The sequence below is a fragment of the Neodiprion fabricii genome, chromosome 4 (assembly GCF_021155785.1).
Source record: "Neodiprion fabricii isolate iyNeoFabr1 chromosome 4, iyNeoFabr1.1, whole genome shotgun sequence".
NCBI lineage: Eukaryota > Metazoa > Arthropoda > Insecta > Hymenoptera > Diprionidae > Neodiprion > Neodiprion fabricii.
The window spans coordinates 40,786,907-40,800,951 of NC_060242.1; the positions used below are offsets into that span (position 1 = coordinate 40,786,907).

A 14,045-nucleotide genomic window follows, 5' to 3' on the forward strand; every position below is an offset into this window, starting at 1 on the left:
CAAAAGGTTTCAGCGCCTTAAATACACGACACAAAAATGCCGGCTGCGGTACGCGCGTCCGATTTGTTTGAAGCGTTGTGCGTACCTGACGTACTACGTATGTTGTACCTGTGAACGTAACGCGGAACGCAGCACCTGAATAATAAAAGCGTTGTTGTTACTCGAGGTCCGCTTCTCTACTGCGATTTACCTCGCCGACCTGACGCCCACCCGAGATTTTCTCGTTCATTTCATTCTCGGGCTATGCTTCTCTCTCTATCTCAACGCGCGATGATTTCTTACTTTTTTTTTTTTCTATTTTTAATATATCGCACTCAACGTCAGCCCTGCGAATAATATTTCTCGCGCTTCTTCTCCACTTGTGACTATCATTTCTATTTTTACCGCTACGAAGAGAAGTTCACTAAAATCGAACTAGCTCTATCGGTATTTCTCAACTTTGTGCAAGTTCAAATTGAAACCTTATCTTGACCGGAGTGTCGAAAGTCACGTCATACCGCGGAAAACTTGAGCTTGAACTTCGGTGCAGACACTGGCAGTGAAGAACGGTAGTAAATTACGAATCCAACTGTAAAAAGTTGTGAAAATAAAAATTCCACTAGCCGGAAGCGAAGAAACGCCGTGTATAAACGGTTGAAATCCTTCGCTGGTTCAAATTTCCCGCCTAAACTCCCAATCGGTTTACACGGAGTTTGACTCTGGCGCGCTTTCTATTCGAATTTCGAATTCCCGACGGTCTGAAACTTGTCGGAGAAATCTCGTACAATTCGCACGCAAGAATGACGATCAAATTTATCTGTGATAATGTTTTCACGCAGTTGAATGAGAAAGAAAACTATTGTAAAATCAACACGATATAGGGGGGGTAAAAAAAAACTGGTTTGTGTTTTAATTACGAGTAAGAAATATGAAATCGCAGTTAAAAACCGAAGGATTTAATCGCTCTGCCGATTTGAAAACGTACCGAAATACAAGCTGCAAAGCCGAATCGGACGGATCGAGTCAAAGCTCGGGAGAACGACTGACTGACCGACTAACTCGGAGACTATCACCTCGACGACTGACAGCCGCGAGTATGGCAGGCAGCGTCGCTGACACGACTGAGGAGAAGCTCGGTGTCAGGGAGAAAGCGACGATCGGAGTTATCGTCGGACGCATCGCATCGCATCGCAACGCAACGCAACGCAACGCAACGCAACGTAGCGTAACGCAACGTAATGTAACCCCCCGTTGAAACCACCTGAAACCGACCTTCGGCGAGACTAAAGACGCGACCTGACGTGGATTTCATACTGACAACGAACGCTGGGAAACCGCTGATCGTAATCAGCGGCGTTTGGTGCTTTGCAAGCTCGCCTAAGAGCGAAATTCGCTCTGAGGGATAAATTTTATCCACGTTGAATTTCGTCGTTTGTTTTTACAAAGTCTGAGATGGGAGCGAAAATTTATTTGAGAGTTTGAAATTTTTTTATGAAATTTGGTCTTCGTGAAAGAAAATTTGATTAATCAAGCCTTTTGAGAAATGAAAACGAGATGGTAACAAAATTTTCGAAAAAAATTTAAGAACTAGTGAGAATTCTTTCAAATAAATTTCGTCTTTACAGTCTTTGGAAAACAGCATGTGAAAGTTGTACATTGAGTAAATGAAGCCTGATTTCTTCAAAGAGGTAAATTTTTGAAGCTGCTGATTTTGTTACCGATTTTTCGTCGGAAGTTCTGCAATACTTTTCATAGTCTGCAGTAAATGAGTAGATTACACATTAATTTATGTATAAAAATAAAAGTTCAATTTCAAGACTGTTTCAAGAGATCTTCGAAGAAAAATTATCAAAGTTGCAAAAATTTGTTTGATCTACAGTTACGAAGGTGTGCATAATTAATAAACAGCATTTCGGAGAAATCCGAGAATTGCGATTTATTGGAAAATTGTGAATGTCTCCGTGATACGAGTTAAAAGATTCTTCTTTGTGACGCTGAGATGAATTCACTGTAGCGATAACTCAAGAACCGATTGAGATATCAGAATAAAATATAGGGGACCGAATCACGCTATCGGTGGTTTTCGACAATAGCTGATACGTTGAAATTCGGTTTCGTCTTATTTTACTTCGATTTCAAGGCCGCAGTTATTTGAATACTTAATTTTTATTTTCCCCCACTCTCTTACGCAATCTTTTCAAAGTCTGATACAGCATAAATTTTCCACGAATTAAAGAGTCGATCACATCGTTTCAAAATTAACGAAAAGCGAGTTGACAAATCTCACGATTTCGCAAAAAAGAGTTCCAACGAAACAAACAAAAAGTTAAAAATCACACAGAGGGCTTCAAAAATATAAAACCCACTACAGATAATAAAAGTTTTTGTCGTATTTTTTTTTTTTTTTGTTCATGTGCTTTCAACCGTTTCGTACTGAATTTGGATAATATGTGAACTACCGTAACTGCTTGTCACAGAAAACACATATTGATTTGATCAATCTAACTACAAGACGCGTATTGGATTTGAAAAAGACTTCGAAACAGTCCAACCAAATCACAAACTACGCTGTACAGTGAACTTTGAATTTCTGTTGCTGTTTAGTACCACGAATACTCTCGATTCTCGTCTAATCTTAAGTCTGAATACGTAAACGGACACCCGCGCAAGGAAAAGCTACCTCTTGACCCTCGAAGCAAAAAGCTCAATCCGAAACGCGTGGCTTGACGTGAAAGTTCCGTGCGGCGGTAGCGCGACTGACTTTGGCGCGCTGAGCTTTCGGCCGGTTTCGTAACGGCTTTGAAAGACTCGTGCGAGCGACTAAAGCCCGTCGAAATGATCGCCGAGGGCTGCGCGCGCATCTTCGGCTCGCTTTTTCACCCCCGTTGAATTCTCCCGCGCTGCGCGCGTAGCTGATCCTCTTCGAAACTCGTTGACGCGCTCGACGATCTGCAGACGAATGCCTCGCTAATTATTAACACCCGTAGGAGCGCCAAGGGACGGCTGATTAAGCCACCGCGATTCCGGGGAAGGAGATCTAGTTCACTTCTTCTTCTTCTTCTTCTTCTTCTTCTTCTTCGATTCTCGCTTTTTACTCCTCGCTTCAGCTCGCAACGAACGGAATAGATTAACGCCTAACTAAACAGGATGGAACTGAACAAGTGGAACGGGCTGCATGCTCTATTCTTTGTCTATCTCGTGCAGAATATCCAACTTCCAATTCCAACTTTGGTTGCTCCGATGCTCGGCTTTCCGCACAATGGAAACTAGGCCTCGGATCCGAGAAACTCTGTATAAGTTACCGCTCGCTAAGTAGCCGCATGCAGCTGCGACAGTCTCCATAATTTTACCCGGCTGTGTGGCATCGTCGGCATCCTGAAATCCCTCGTCTTCAATTATATCGAAATTTCGATCGTACCTATTGGCGGTTTTAGCCGGGACCGAAAACTAGACAAGCCGGTGCGGTGTGACGATTTTTTGTTACATCCTTTAGTACGACGGAGAAAAGCTCGGCGTTTGACGAGCTGCCCGCTCCAGGGTGAGAAATTTACGGGAGCAAGAGAAGTCGGAAGAGCTTGAATGTTTATATTCAAGCCGAGATTCTCGGCCACATTTTCATACTAATGGACTTCTTCAACTCGTTCGCTGAACTTCTTTCACCTCTGGTTGTACGTACAAGGTTCAAGACGCCTATAATCATAGTCTTTAACGGTAAAGATTATACTCTGCAACCTCGTAAGATATACGAATAACGAATTTTTCTAATTACCCGGGCGTAAAGGCAGTTACCTAGAACATACTAATTCCGTGTTGGATTTTTCCCCGAAGTTAGCTGCGTGTAACTTATTCTTCAACGTTAATGCGCATGTTACAAAAACTCTGCAAAACACTTGCTGGATGAAACGAGGTAACGACTGCTATTCGGAATTCGAAATGGTGAAGAAAAAAACAAAAAAAAAATCCTCTGAAAACTTGAAGATGATAAAGAAGTTGCGCTTTGAGACCGGATAACTTGAAGTTTCAGGACGATCAAGTCTCGACTTGCAAGTCTACCGACAATGAGAGTCCGATCGCTTCCTAATCCCGAAAAAAGGTTGAAATGGACTGAAGAATTGATTCCCCGGATGGATTCGAAACCGAAACGAATTGTGAGCTTGAAAGCTAGATTGAGCTGCTGATTCGGGAGGCGCTGGAAAGCGGTGTAATTTCGTGAGGTTCGCGATTGCTGGCCGCAGCTGGGCGCGAACGACAGAAACACGGGTAAAAAAGAATATGGAATGGAAAAAATGGTAACAGAGCAACAACGCAGCCACGGAATTACTCATGGAGCGCAACAACGAGGCGGGGAATTGTTGACGCCCACCAATCCGTACCCCGCTGGTTTAATCCCGCGGTTACGACACTCGTCGAGGTGAGCACCAAAAATCACGTTCTCAAATGTCGGTGAGTTTAGCTTGATGAAAACACCCAACACTTGCAGAGCGAGCCGCGCTCAATCGGTCTCAGCAATTTCGGTCGCCGCCCGTTTCTCATCCGTTTCAACGCTTGAAAGTGCTCCGATTCAGGCGGGGTTGAAATTCCGAATTTGAAAAGTTCCGAAAGCGCCGAATTCCGAATTTTTTGCACGCGAAACTTCAGGTGAAGAAATCAAACTTTGACGAAACATCAAAGTTTCGAATGGTTAGAAACCTGAAGCTCAAAGTTCTGAAAGTGCAAAGTTCTGAAAGGACTAAATCCCGAAAGGGCGCAACTTCGATAAGTCAAAGTTTCGAAAGTGAGAAGATGAGAAAATTAAAAAATCTGAAACACCGAAATTCCGAATGATCGAAGATTTTCAGTTCCGTGAATTTTTGGTTTGGTGAAATTTCACCACTTTGATCTTTCTTTCTTTTGGACTTTCGATATTTTTAAGTTCGGAATGCTGGTTGTTCGGATTTCATTCTGTTAAATTCACTGTGCCGAGTTCTATGCCATATCAAATTTTTGTTTCAACGTTGTCTTGATCTTGACAACAATTTTGAGTATGTTCATTGACACAGGGTTGGCTCAGCTTCAATTTCTAGCTTATTGACGGCCGTTACTGACATTCCGCCAACTCGTGAGTAAAATTTTTCACTTGTGAACATTACGTCGTCTTTAATTAATCAAACGATGGTCGGCGTTTGGATAAATGTGCTACCTGGGTGATAAGAAGACTGACACAGATGGGATTAGTTTTCGCTGCAAGTTGGACCGATGTACCGATAATAAAGTCATGCGTTATTACGGCGTGTCATAGCGTGCGAAAAATGCTCGAATCGATGACGGATAACGTCGACGAATCGCACGTGAAACGGAACACGACCGAGCTTTGATAGAATAAAAATTACAAATACAGGTTACGTGGAAAAGGGTTTACCGTCCGCAGCTTCGTGAAAAGCTCTGGTTATGCATGTCTGTGTGTGCGTAACGACCCGGCTGAAATGTATTCCTGAGGGATAATAGGGTAAATAAAACGAAGCTAAAGTAGCACGAGAACAATGCCAATTATTTCTATAACAACGGGAACGACCCGGGTGTAAAATCGATTTAGGAATACGATCTTTCCAGGGAGATTATTGCTTTACGGTTTAACAATACACAGAGACGTAGAATTATGGCCCAAATTTTCTTATACGATTCCGCATGTAATCTCGGTGAAATAATTTAATCGACCGACGTCGCTAGTCCTAAATAAAATTTTTCAAATCATGTTGTGATAGGGGTAAATCACGTCAGATCAAACCAAACAAATTAATCCTCTCAAGTAGTAAAGTAAGATTGTGTGTCAAGCATCGTTTGCACTTAGAAAAGAGTTCCATCTTGTTTCGCTAAATACCATGAAATTAAATGAAATAATTAGAGTATCGCGATGACGTTGATATTTTGAATATTGTGTGAATTACAGGGAAATCTGTGACTAGTAATTATTTAGTTTGATTGTAGTTGTGAATGCTACATTTTAAGGTTGTCGTAACGTCAGTTTGTAGATTCGATTAACTTGTAGGTTTCTTTGGCCTTCATCGAATCATCGGAACAGTCGTAAAAAGAGGATATAGTAGCTACCACTAACTGTACCATAAAAAAATCTAAACACAATATACTACATTTTTTGGTTATACAAACAATAAGCTAAAAGACTCGTTATTATGTTTCATCCGGAATCACATCATTTTTATTACCGATGATAACACAACTGTAAGAAATTTGTCTCCCCAAGTATTAGCTCAAAGTAAACATGACATAAAGCCGTTTAACCCGAGTCGAAAAAGCCTCACGTAAGTGCGGACATTGGGATAGGTCAGAAAGAGATCAGGACTGGAAACAAAAAACGATGGTCCGCGAACAGTGCGGGGAAAAAATCCAGTGATAAATAACATTTCTCGAACGGTTTACTCCCCTTCCTCCCTGCGAACGATGCGCTGTGCTTGTTCAGTTGGGCCCGGAGGAAGGGAAGAAGGGAGAAAGATTCACCCTGAGTAATGTCCCGAGTCGTAGAAAATGACGTTTGTCGTGGTGGTGCCTAGCGTGCGGCGAAATGCCGACTCCCCCCTCCCCCACCCCCCCCCCCCAAAAAGCCTCATAATTGTCCTCATCCTAAGCCGGTGGGTTATGCCTCCAGCTCTGGCAAAAGATCCTCTATAGGAAAACGGCGAAAAGGGGTAGGGGCGAGGGGGGGGGAGGGAGGGGGGGGGTGGAGGAGGGTAAATACTTGAATATTGATTAAGCATGCAGGTTGGAACGACGATCGGAAGAACACCACCAGCAACGAGCGTGTCCGCCGGTATTTATAGGCCTTGTAAATTGTACTATGCACGTGTATAATATAATGTATACAACACCGAGGAAAATAGAGCGTAAGACAAAGAGGCGAACGGACGTCCGTCCTTATCCTCGTAATCGAGACGTGAAATGAGTCTGCGGGCAATCGTATAATTTGATTTATACAATGAGCGGCGTCGGTCGTTGTTATCTTTGGGTCGATCACCGGTCGTTGACACACTCGGAAAAATTGGTAGTATCTACTTGATTGCGGAGGTGCTTTTTCGCGGTAGCATACTTTTTGTTTTAATTCAGCAATTTTGATTTATTTGTTTATTTATTTATTTCTTTTTTTTTTGCTATTCGTTTCACTGCAATTTCAATCAGAACTGATATCGTGGAACGTTTAGATTTTCGAGACTGCATATTATAGCGATATTTAATTGAGTAAATTGGAAATAAATTTGCACAGGTGAATATGTGAAAAGTAGTATTTACAAAGAAAAACTACAGGATAAATTTTGCAGGAACTAGAAACCGCAAGGCCTTCCTTGAAGTGAGCGAAAAGCTGTGGGAGAACGCGTGGAACAGGCTGGGAGATTCCGGGCTGTTGACTAGCCGATGATCCTCCAGCCCACCCGAACCAAAAAGAGCGTAGTCTGCTCTTGAATATTCACGAGAACGCCCTCGTTGCATAGTTTTGCATGACCTTTTTTCACTTCGCACACGTATTAGAGAACGCCGGTGATCAAGGCCTCGTCACGAATGATTTTGGAACTCAATTCCGCATCAATGCAGACCTTCTTCTACGCGCGTCGAAAACGCGTGTGTCCACTTGAAAAGCTCACGCAACGAAGTCTGAAGCTTCTCGACAGATGCCGGAGGATCGGGTTAACGAATAAAATCACGTCTCAAGATATCAAGTTCTGTGCGGCTTGTAAGATGAAGTTCGTAAAGACACGCAGATATACTGTTGCAATATCTCAAAGACAATCCCCGAGCTTTACTGATGCGTTTAGCGCTGAGTAAGCTTGGAAGATTTTACTCTGCTCGTAGGTCGAAGATGTAAGTTTATCGAACAGCACGTGAATTAGTGAATCTTATAGAGGTATATTGACACAGATCTATTCAATAAACTGAAACGATCAATTGGAAGGAATCCAACGGCGTTGGACTCGCTTTTTGCTAGTTTGCTAATCTCGCGAATTTCACCCTTGAACCGTATTGGGGTGAACGCTTACAAATGTCGATAATACAGGGAACTACTGAAAATCAGTGACGGTAGCCTTGCTGTTTGCTGTTTTAGCCTCACATCATACCGACCGTCAAATGTTTCGCTTAACCGACGATGTGTCAGGGGGATGCAAGTCAGTACCACATCGGTTGGTAACTGTACCGACATGATGGTCGGCGACTGCTTCGCAAGGAACGATATCAAATTGCATATCGAATTCCGCAGGGAAGCGAAAAACAAGCGTAATTAACGAATGGTAACTTAATTGTGATAGAAAATTGCAAAAGACTCACGTGGTGGCTCAGGACAGTTGTTCTCGTCGCTGCCGTCCTCGCAGTCTCTGTTGAAATCACACCGCTGAGATGTGCTGATGCACCTCGAAAGGTCGCAGACGAACTCGTCGATGCCGCAGGCTGGGGATGATCATACGAAATTTAAAGACAGCCATTCGTGAATTAATTATTATCAAACTCCTGATTCCATTCCATAGATTTCATCGTTACTCAATATTAAAAACTTTGAATTATAAACACACAGCCCTTAATCCACTAAACACTAGACGGAGTGTGAAATCCTTAATCACTACTGTCAATCTATTACACAAATGGTGAGCAATGTTTGAGGATTATTTGTTAAGAAGCCAGTTAATAACGTTGAAATAGGATATTTGAACAGTTTAAGTCCACCTCAAATTCGTTCGTGAATCGATGGTAAGGACAAGCTAACGTTTCCGAAATTTTCATCCGTGAGTTTATCAACTCAGTATATACTTCCGCAGTTTTAAATATTTACCTGACTTAAATAAACTGCTCTCTGATCTCATGGTTATTCTTGAAATCTGAGCAAGTATCCTCGTTTTGGAACATACCTTCAGCCACAAGGACTTGGAGTTTCACCGTAAGCATAGAGTAAACAGCAGGCCGAGATAAAAGTTTCAAGCATTTTCGGTAATAGCGGGTGACGATTGGTCACAGCGAGAAGACGAGATAAGACGTAAAGAAATTCGACAGAAGACACGCGTAGAAGAGAAAAAATAAATGAATAAATAACGTAAGAAAAATGATCGAGATTCGATTACGAGCCCTGAAATCGGCTGCGTGGATTTGGATGGATTTGGCCATTCTGGTTGCGGTCGACACAGCTTCCGAAATTCACTTGTGGTTTTAACTCTGCGATGTTCTCCGTACCTTCGTTCGAACAATTCTCTTCGTCACTATAGTCATCGCAGTCCGGTCTGCCATCGCACATCTGTGATCGGGCGATGCATTTCCTGCCATCTTTGCAACGGAACGAGTCGTCACCTCGGCATTGAACCCATTCCGGGATAGGCGAAGGTTGTGATAACCGCGTCTCATCTTCGCCACCTTCTTCTGTGCCCGGCCTAGCTGCTGGGGTCGTTGGGTTTTCATCTACTGCGACGCCTGTTGTCGGTACGGGCTGAGGCTGAGGTTCGAACAACTCTACGTCATTACCTTCCTCTATGTCTGTGTTGGGTGTTAAGGTGAATCGGGTTTGGCTTTCACCCTCTCCTCCGGAGGTTGGTTCGCGCACTTGGACTGTCCATGGGTCGTTCCGACGTTCTTCTGCTGAGGTTGATTGGGTCGGGAATAAATTTTTGAATAGCTCATCTTCATTCTGATCATAATGTTGATATGGATCCTCGGGCAATAGCTCTCCGCCTACTCTTGGTAGATTTGGAACTGCCCGTCCCGAATTTCGGTTCAGATCGATTGGCGTGGTCGAAGAACGGACCGTGGACGGATGTGTCGAGGTGAAAATAGAGACAAAAAGAAAGAGAAAGAAAACTAGACAGTGAAAATGATTCGTAAAGAACAGAAAATTTCTGGTATGGAGTATACGTTCGTACGTGAAATTTACATGCTTGCGGAATGAAGTCTGACTTGGCATTCGTTAAAATGCCTCAGATTAAGGTGAAGAAAAAAACCATGGGTGGTGATGAAGAGTTTTTCATTCCGATGCTTAGCCCATGAGTGATTCCTTATCATTCATTACAGAAGTGGGGCATCTTTTTCTTTCAAATGATTTACGGTGATTCCCATGAGACTGAAGTATGTTTATCTATATTTATCACTGCGAGCGGACGAAAAGTGGTTAAATTCAATGTTATAAACTGCCATTCAGCTGTCAAGGAAAAGGAAATAAAGCTTCAAGGTTATTTTACGCGGATCAATTTTCTTCTTACTCCCATTTACCATGGAAAACACCTGAGAACAACGAAGTTTCAACTTGATTCTCAAAGAGGGGCAATTTTCAGGGGCATTGATCCTTGACTATAGTTAAGGCAGACACGATTGCAAGAATAAGATGCATGCGGAGTGGATTAATTCGAGAGCAGAAAAGCTAGACACTGAAAGACAAGCCGATGTTTCATATTGGTTTTGTGATAATTGGATGAGTCGATTTTAATTTTTCCCTGGTCCTATTTGTGTTATTGCGTCATGAAGTTCTTCGTACCTCTCGGAGGACAGCCTTCTTCATCGCTGTTGTCGGTGCAATCTGGATTTCCATCGCATCGCTGTGCACCGGCAAGGCATCCCTTGCCATCTCTGCAGCGGAAGGTATCGTCGCCTCGACACACGATACCCGGGTATGTCGGAGGTGAGGGAGTTAGCAGCCCAGGTACATTCAGACCCAGCCGAGCCTCTTCTTCTTCCAGATCAATCACGGCTCCGTCTCTATCTAAGGTGGACCCCGGCCCATCTATGCGATTATCAGCTTCTTTCTCATCAACTGAAATTCCGGAATTTTCCACCGTTCTTGATATCGATGGCTCGATGTTCCTGTCTGCGATTGTTGTTGCAGTTGGTAGTTCGATGCGCCGAGGTGGAAAGAATGAGAGATAGTGTAGAAGAAGCAGGATCGGTGGAAAGAGGTGAAGAATTTGAAATAAATGGACGGATAGTTGTAGAAAAGAAGAGAGAAATTAATAAAAATACGTGTACAATGTTCAAGAATGGTTGTGGGTGGAAGAAAAGTAATAACTATTAATGTAAAGTAACAATAATATCATTGATTCGTTGTGCATACACATAAACTCGTCATGCGTGCAGTATGATTGGAGAACGATCAAATTGAAGTATAATTCCATCGAAAATATGTGAATATGACTGAATGATAATACCATCAAATCAAAATCTGAAGGGTATCTTACCTTTAGTGGTTGGCGTGGAGGTTGTGGCTTCAGGAGGGTTACAGTTCTCCTCGTCAGATCCGTCTGCGCACTGTGAAGTACCGTCGCATCTCGAGTCGATAGGTACGCATTCGCCGGTCATTCTGCACTGTATTTCCACCTCATAGTCGCATTGCAATTCACCTTGGTTTGAGGCTAAAGCCGATCACAAGCCGTTGAATGGAAGAAGATGCAGCGGAGAGGGATGGATTCAAAAATCGAACCAAAAATGTAAGTGCAAGATCGGGAAGAAAAGTAAACGGATAAATAACTTGATGAACATTGAACTACGTGTGAATCTACTACTAATTATATACGCTATTGCACTACGCTACGGATAACAACGTCAGTGCGAAGTACGTCATGCGTGATTCTTACCAGATTTCTCTGACGTAAGCCTTCGAGGCTATTTACTATGTACACTTCCAAATCAAAGGTTTCTCACTCCCTGACTTTGGCCAGTATTAAAACACGCTAAGGTCATAGCGACGCTGTGTTAGACATCAGAGGTATTCTATACTCACATTGCATGTTTCTAAAGCTGAAATCCTCTGGATCGAGCACTATGGCGCCAAGAGAATGGAGATTGACCTGTTTTTCGAAGACCGAGCGGACCTGATCCTCGTTCGAGTCGTTCGACACGATGTCGAGGGTGACCTGCGTCGTGAAGCGGTCGGAAGTTTTCCTGAAATATGAGTCGTCAGATAAAAGCTCTGCTCCATTGGACCGTAGGCTGACGTTAAATCGCGAGCCGAGGTGGCCGCGGAAGGATACCGGTGAAGATACTCACGAGAATTTGAGGATGGCGGTATCGGTATCGTAATCGGGTAAAGATCGTTTGTACAACCGGTTGATTTCGACAATCAGCTGTTCGCTGAGATTCTTGAATTCGGGTGTTCGTCGATCAGCGAACTCCGACTTGAAAGGTTCTGTGATTTTTACGATAACTCGGTAGTAATCTGCAAGAGATCAAATTGAAGTTACTTGTATTGTCCCTGATGCAACCAAACGCTTGGGAAGCCATTGTAGTGATGCAATCAGGAAGTTGGGCGGTCAAGGCTACTTATACGAATGATTTTTGCTTTACTCACATGTGCCGCCAATTGGTTTTGATTCTGTTACTGAATCTGGTTTAGGAGCTGGTATACTCTCGGTAATGTCGTTGGTGATCGTGTCACCGCTTCCGGATTCTCCATAGTCCTCGTCATCGTCCCCGCCGTTATCCGAAAACTGTGAAAACGTGAGAAACAATCGTGATCCATTCCTTGCGTACTTTACCCTGATATCCGATTAGAATGGAGTATTTTTCTTACCTCATTTTGGTCAATGTTGTTTTGACGAGGCGTTCTTCGTACCGATCGCTTGAATCGCTCGTTCCTTTCAGAATTGTCAAACAGCGAATTGACTTCTGGAGAAATTGGAGAAATTCATAAGCTCATTATTCTCGTTGGGTAGTGATTGGCTAATACTAATTGTCTTTCGAAAGAGATTTCGAACGAATTCCACGACTGACGTACTGGTAATTCGCAAAGTGATTTTTGTCCTTTTGCCAAATTGAAGGGTGAGAAAATCGGAGCAAACGACCTACATCACCTGACCTGCCATGGCCAGGCGATGAATACATCCCGTAACTTGATGTAAGGGAGCAATTATTATACTGTACCATGATTCGTGAGATCTTTATTCGAATCGTAAAGCTCTTTTATGGTAGAGTCGCGTCTAAGTCTGGTTAAAAAATAATGCTGTCTAATAAAATGAGCCTAAAATACTGTACCATAGCTCTGCTTATCCTCTTCAACCGATTCTTCTTGAGAGCCGCGGAAGAAGTCAAACACGCTTTTTTTTATTCTGTGTATGATAGAGGGCTGGTAGTGCTTCTGGATCATAGGAAGTTCAGCACGGTCGGCAGCATCGAAGACCAGATCATCGTTCTGCAATCAGAGCGAAAGAAGGTCGATTAGAAGAAAAGTCGACACTGCCGTGTATTCGCCAAACTTTTGCCTGCTTCGCTGAGTGCGTCGAATTTCCCGGGGCAAAGGCGTAGAGTGCTCCATAAGGCCAATTTGAAGAGAGATGAATAATAAAAGTGATTTGGATCTGTTCACTCGGCCCCGCAAGGTCGTTGTTTCTCAGCGCCATCGAGGTCTATTGGCTGTTTGCCGAGTATCACCCAGTGCTCGCACGCTTTGCTCGTAAACTACCAATTCCCACCTAAATACGCGATATAAATTCAGGATCAGAATCGAGAGTCCTTTCCCACCCTTCGCCCGCCTGCGCCCGTTACCCCATACTTCACGCCTAATGCACCAAGATACAAACCACGTGGTTTCTGAAACTGCTTCAAAGATACCGAGCATGTAAACCGACCATCCTGAGGTCAGTGACGCGACGCCCAGGTGCTACGACCCAGACAAAAGGTTCTGAACCCCACCAAGGATCAAGTAGCTGAGGCCAAATGCTCAGGGGATTCCGGAACGTATATTGACCGTGTCGAGGACAAAAATCGTTTCATCTAATTTTCAGTTCGTTAAATCGACACTTGTTGCGGCTTACGATTAAGATACTCGAGAGGAAGATAAAGACATGAAACCGGACTGTCTAAGAATTGAGAAGCTAAAAAAAGGCACTTGAAACACGTTTATTCTCAAGGAGTTTGAACCACTTAGAAATGTTTTGCCGTTCAGGTTGATGCCTGTGCTTAGATTTACACAGTTAAAAAGGTTGCTTTGGTCAGTTAAACGTAATAGTTGTACTATTCGTAAATCGTTGGATGAGTTCGTTCATTGCCAGCCGTTGTTGTAACTAGCCACTTCAGTTAGCACACCACAATTGCGATATGAGCTGCCTACAGCACAAAAGGCG

The 14,045-nt window shown here is 43.2% G+C and overlaps 1 protein-coding gene across 29 annotated transcripts in view; it reads right to left on the reverse strand.

Moving 5' to 3' along the window:
• LOC124179328 (basement membrane-specific heparan sulfate proteoglycan core protein) overlaps positions 1–14,045 on the reverse strand; it is a 128,777-nt gene that overhangs the window by 66,274 nt on the left and 48,458 nt on the right. For 21 of the 29 annotated variants that reach the window (XM_046563555.1, XM_046563552.1, XM_046563545.1 and 18 more), the window contains exons 2-10: positions 12,958–13,114; positions 12,497–12,591; positions 12,275–12,413; positions 11,974–12,142; positions 11,708–11,868; positions 11,166–11,339; positions 10,469–10,798; positions 9,181–9,693; positions 8,287–8,406 (exon numbers count right to left, since the gene is read on the reverse strand). In XM_046563555.1, coding sequence (XP_046419511.1) covers positions 8,287–8,406; positions 9,181–9,693; positions 10,469–10,798; positions 11,166–11,339; positions 11,708–11,868; positions 11,974–12,142; positions 12,275–12,413; positions 12,497–12,591; positions 12,958–13,114 — 1,858 coding nt within the window. Of the gene's footprint in view, positions 1–964; positions 1,100–8,286; positions 8,407–9,180; positions 9,694–10,468; positions 10,799–11,165; positions 11,340–11,707; positions 11,869–11,973; positions 12,143–12,274; positions 12,414–12,496; positions 12,592–12,957; positions 13,115–14,045 lie in introns of those variants that run through there. The other 8 variants (XM_046563568.1, XM_046563567.1, XM_046563566.1 and 5 more) reach the window with 5 other exon arrangements.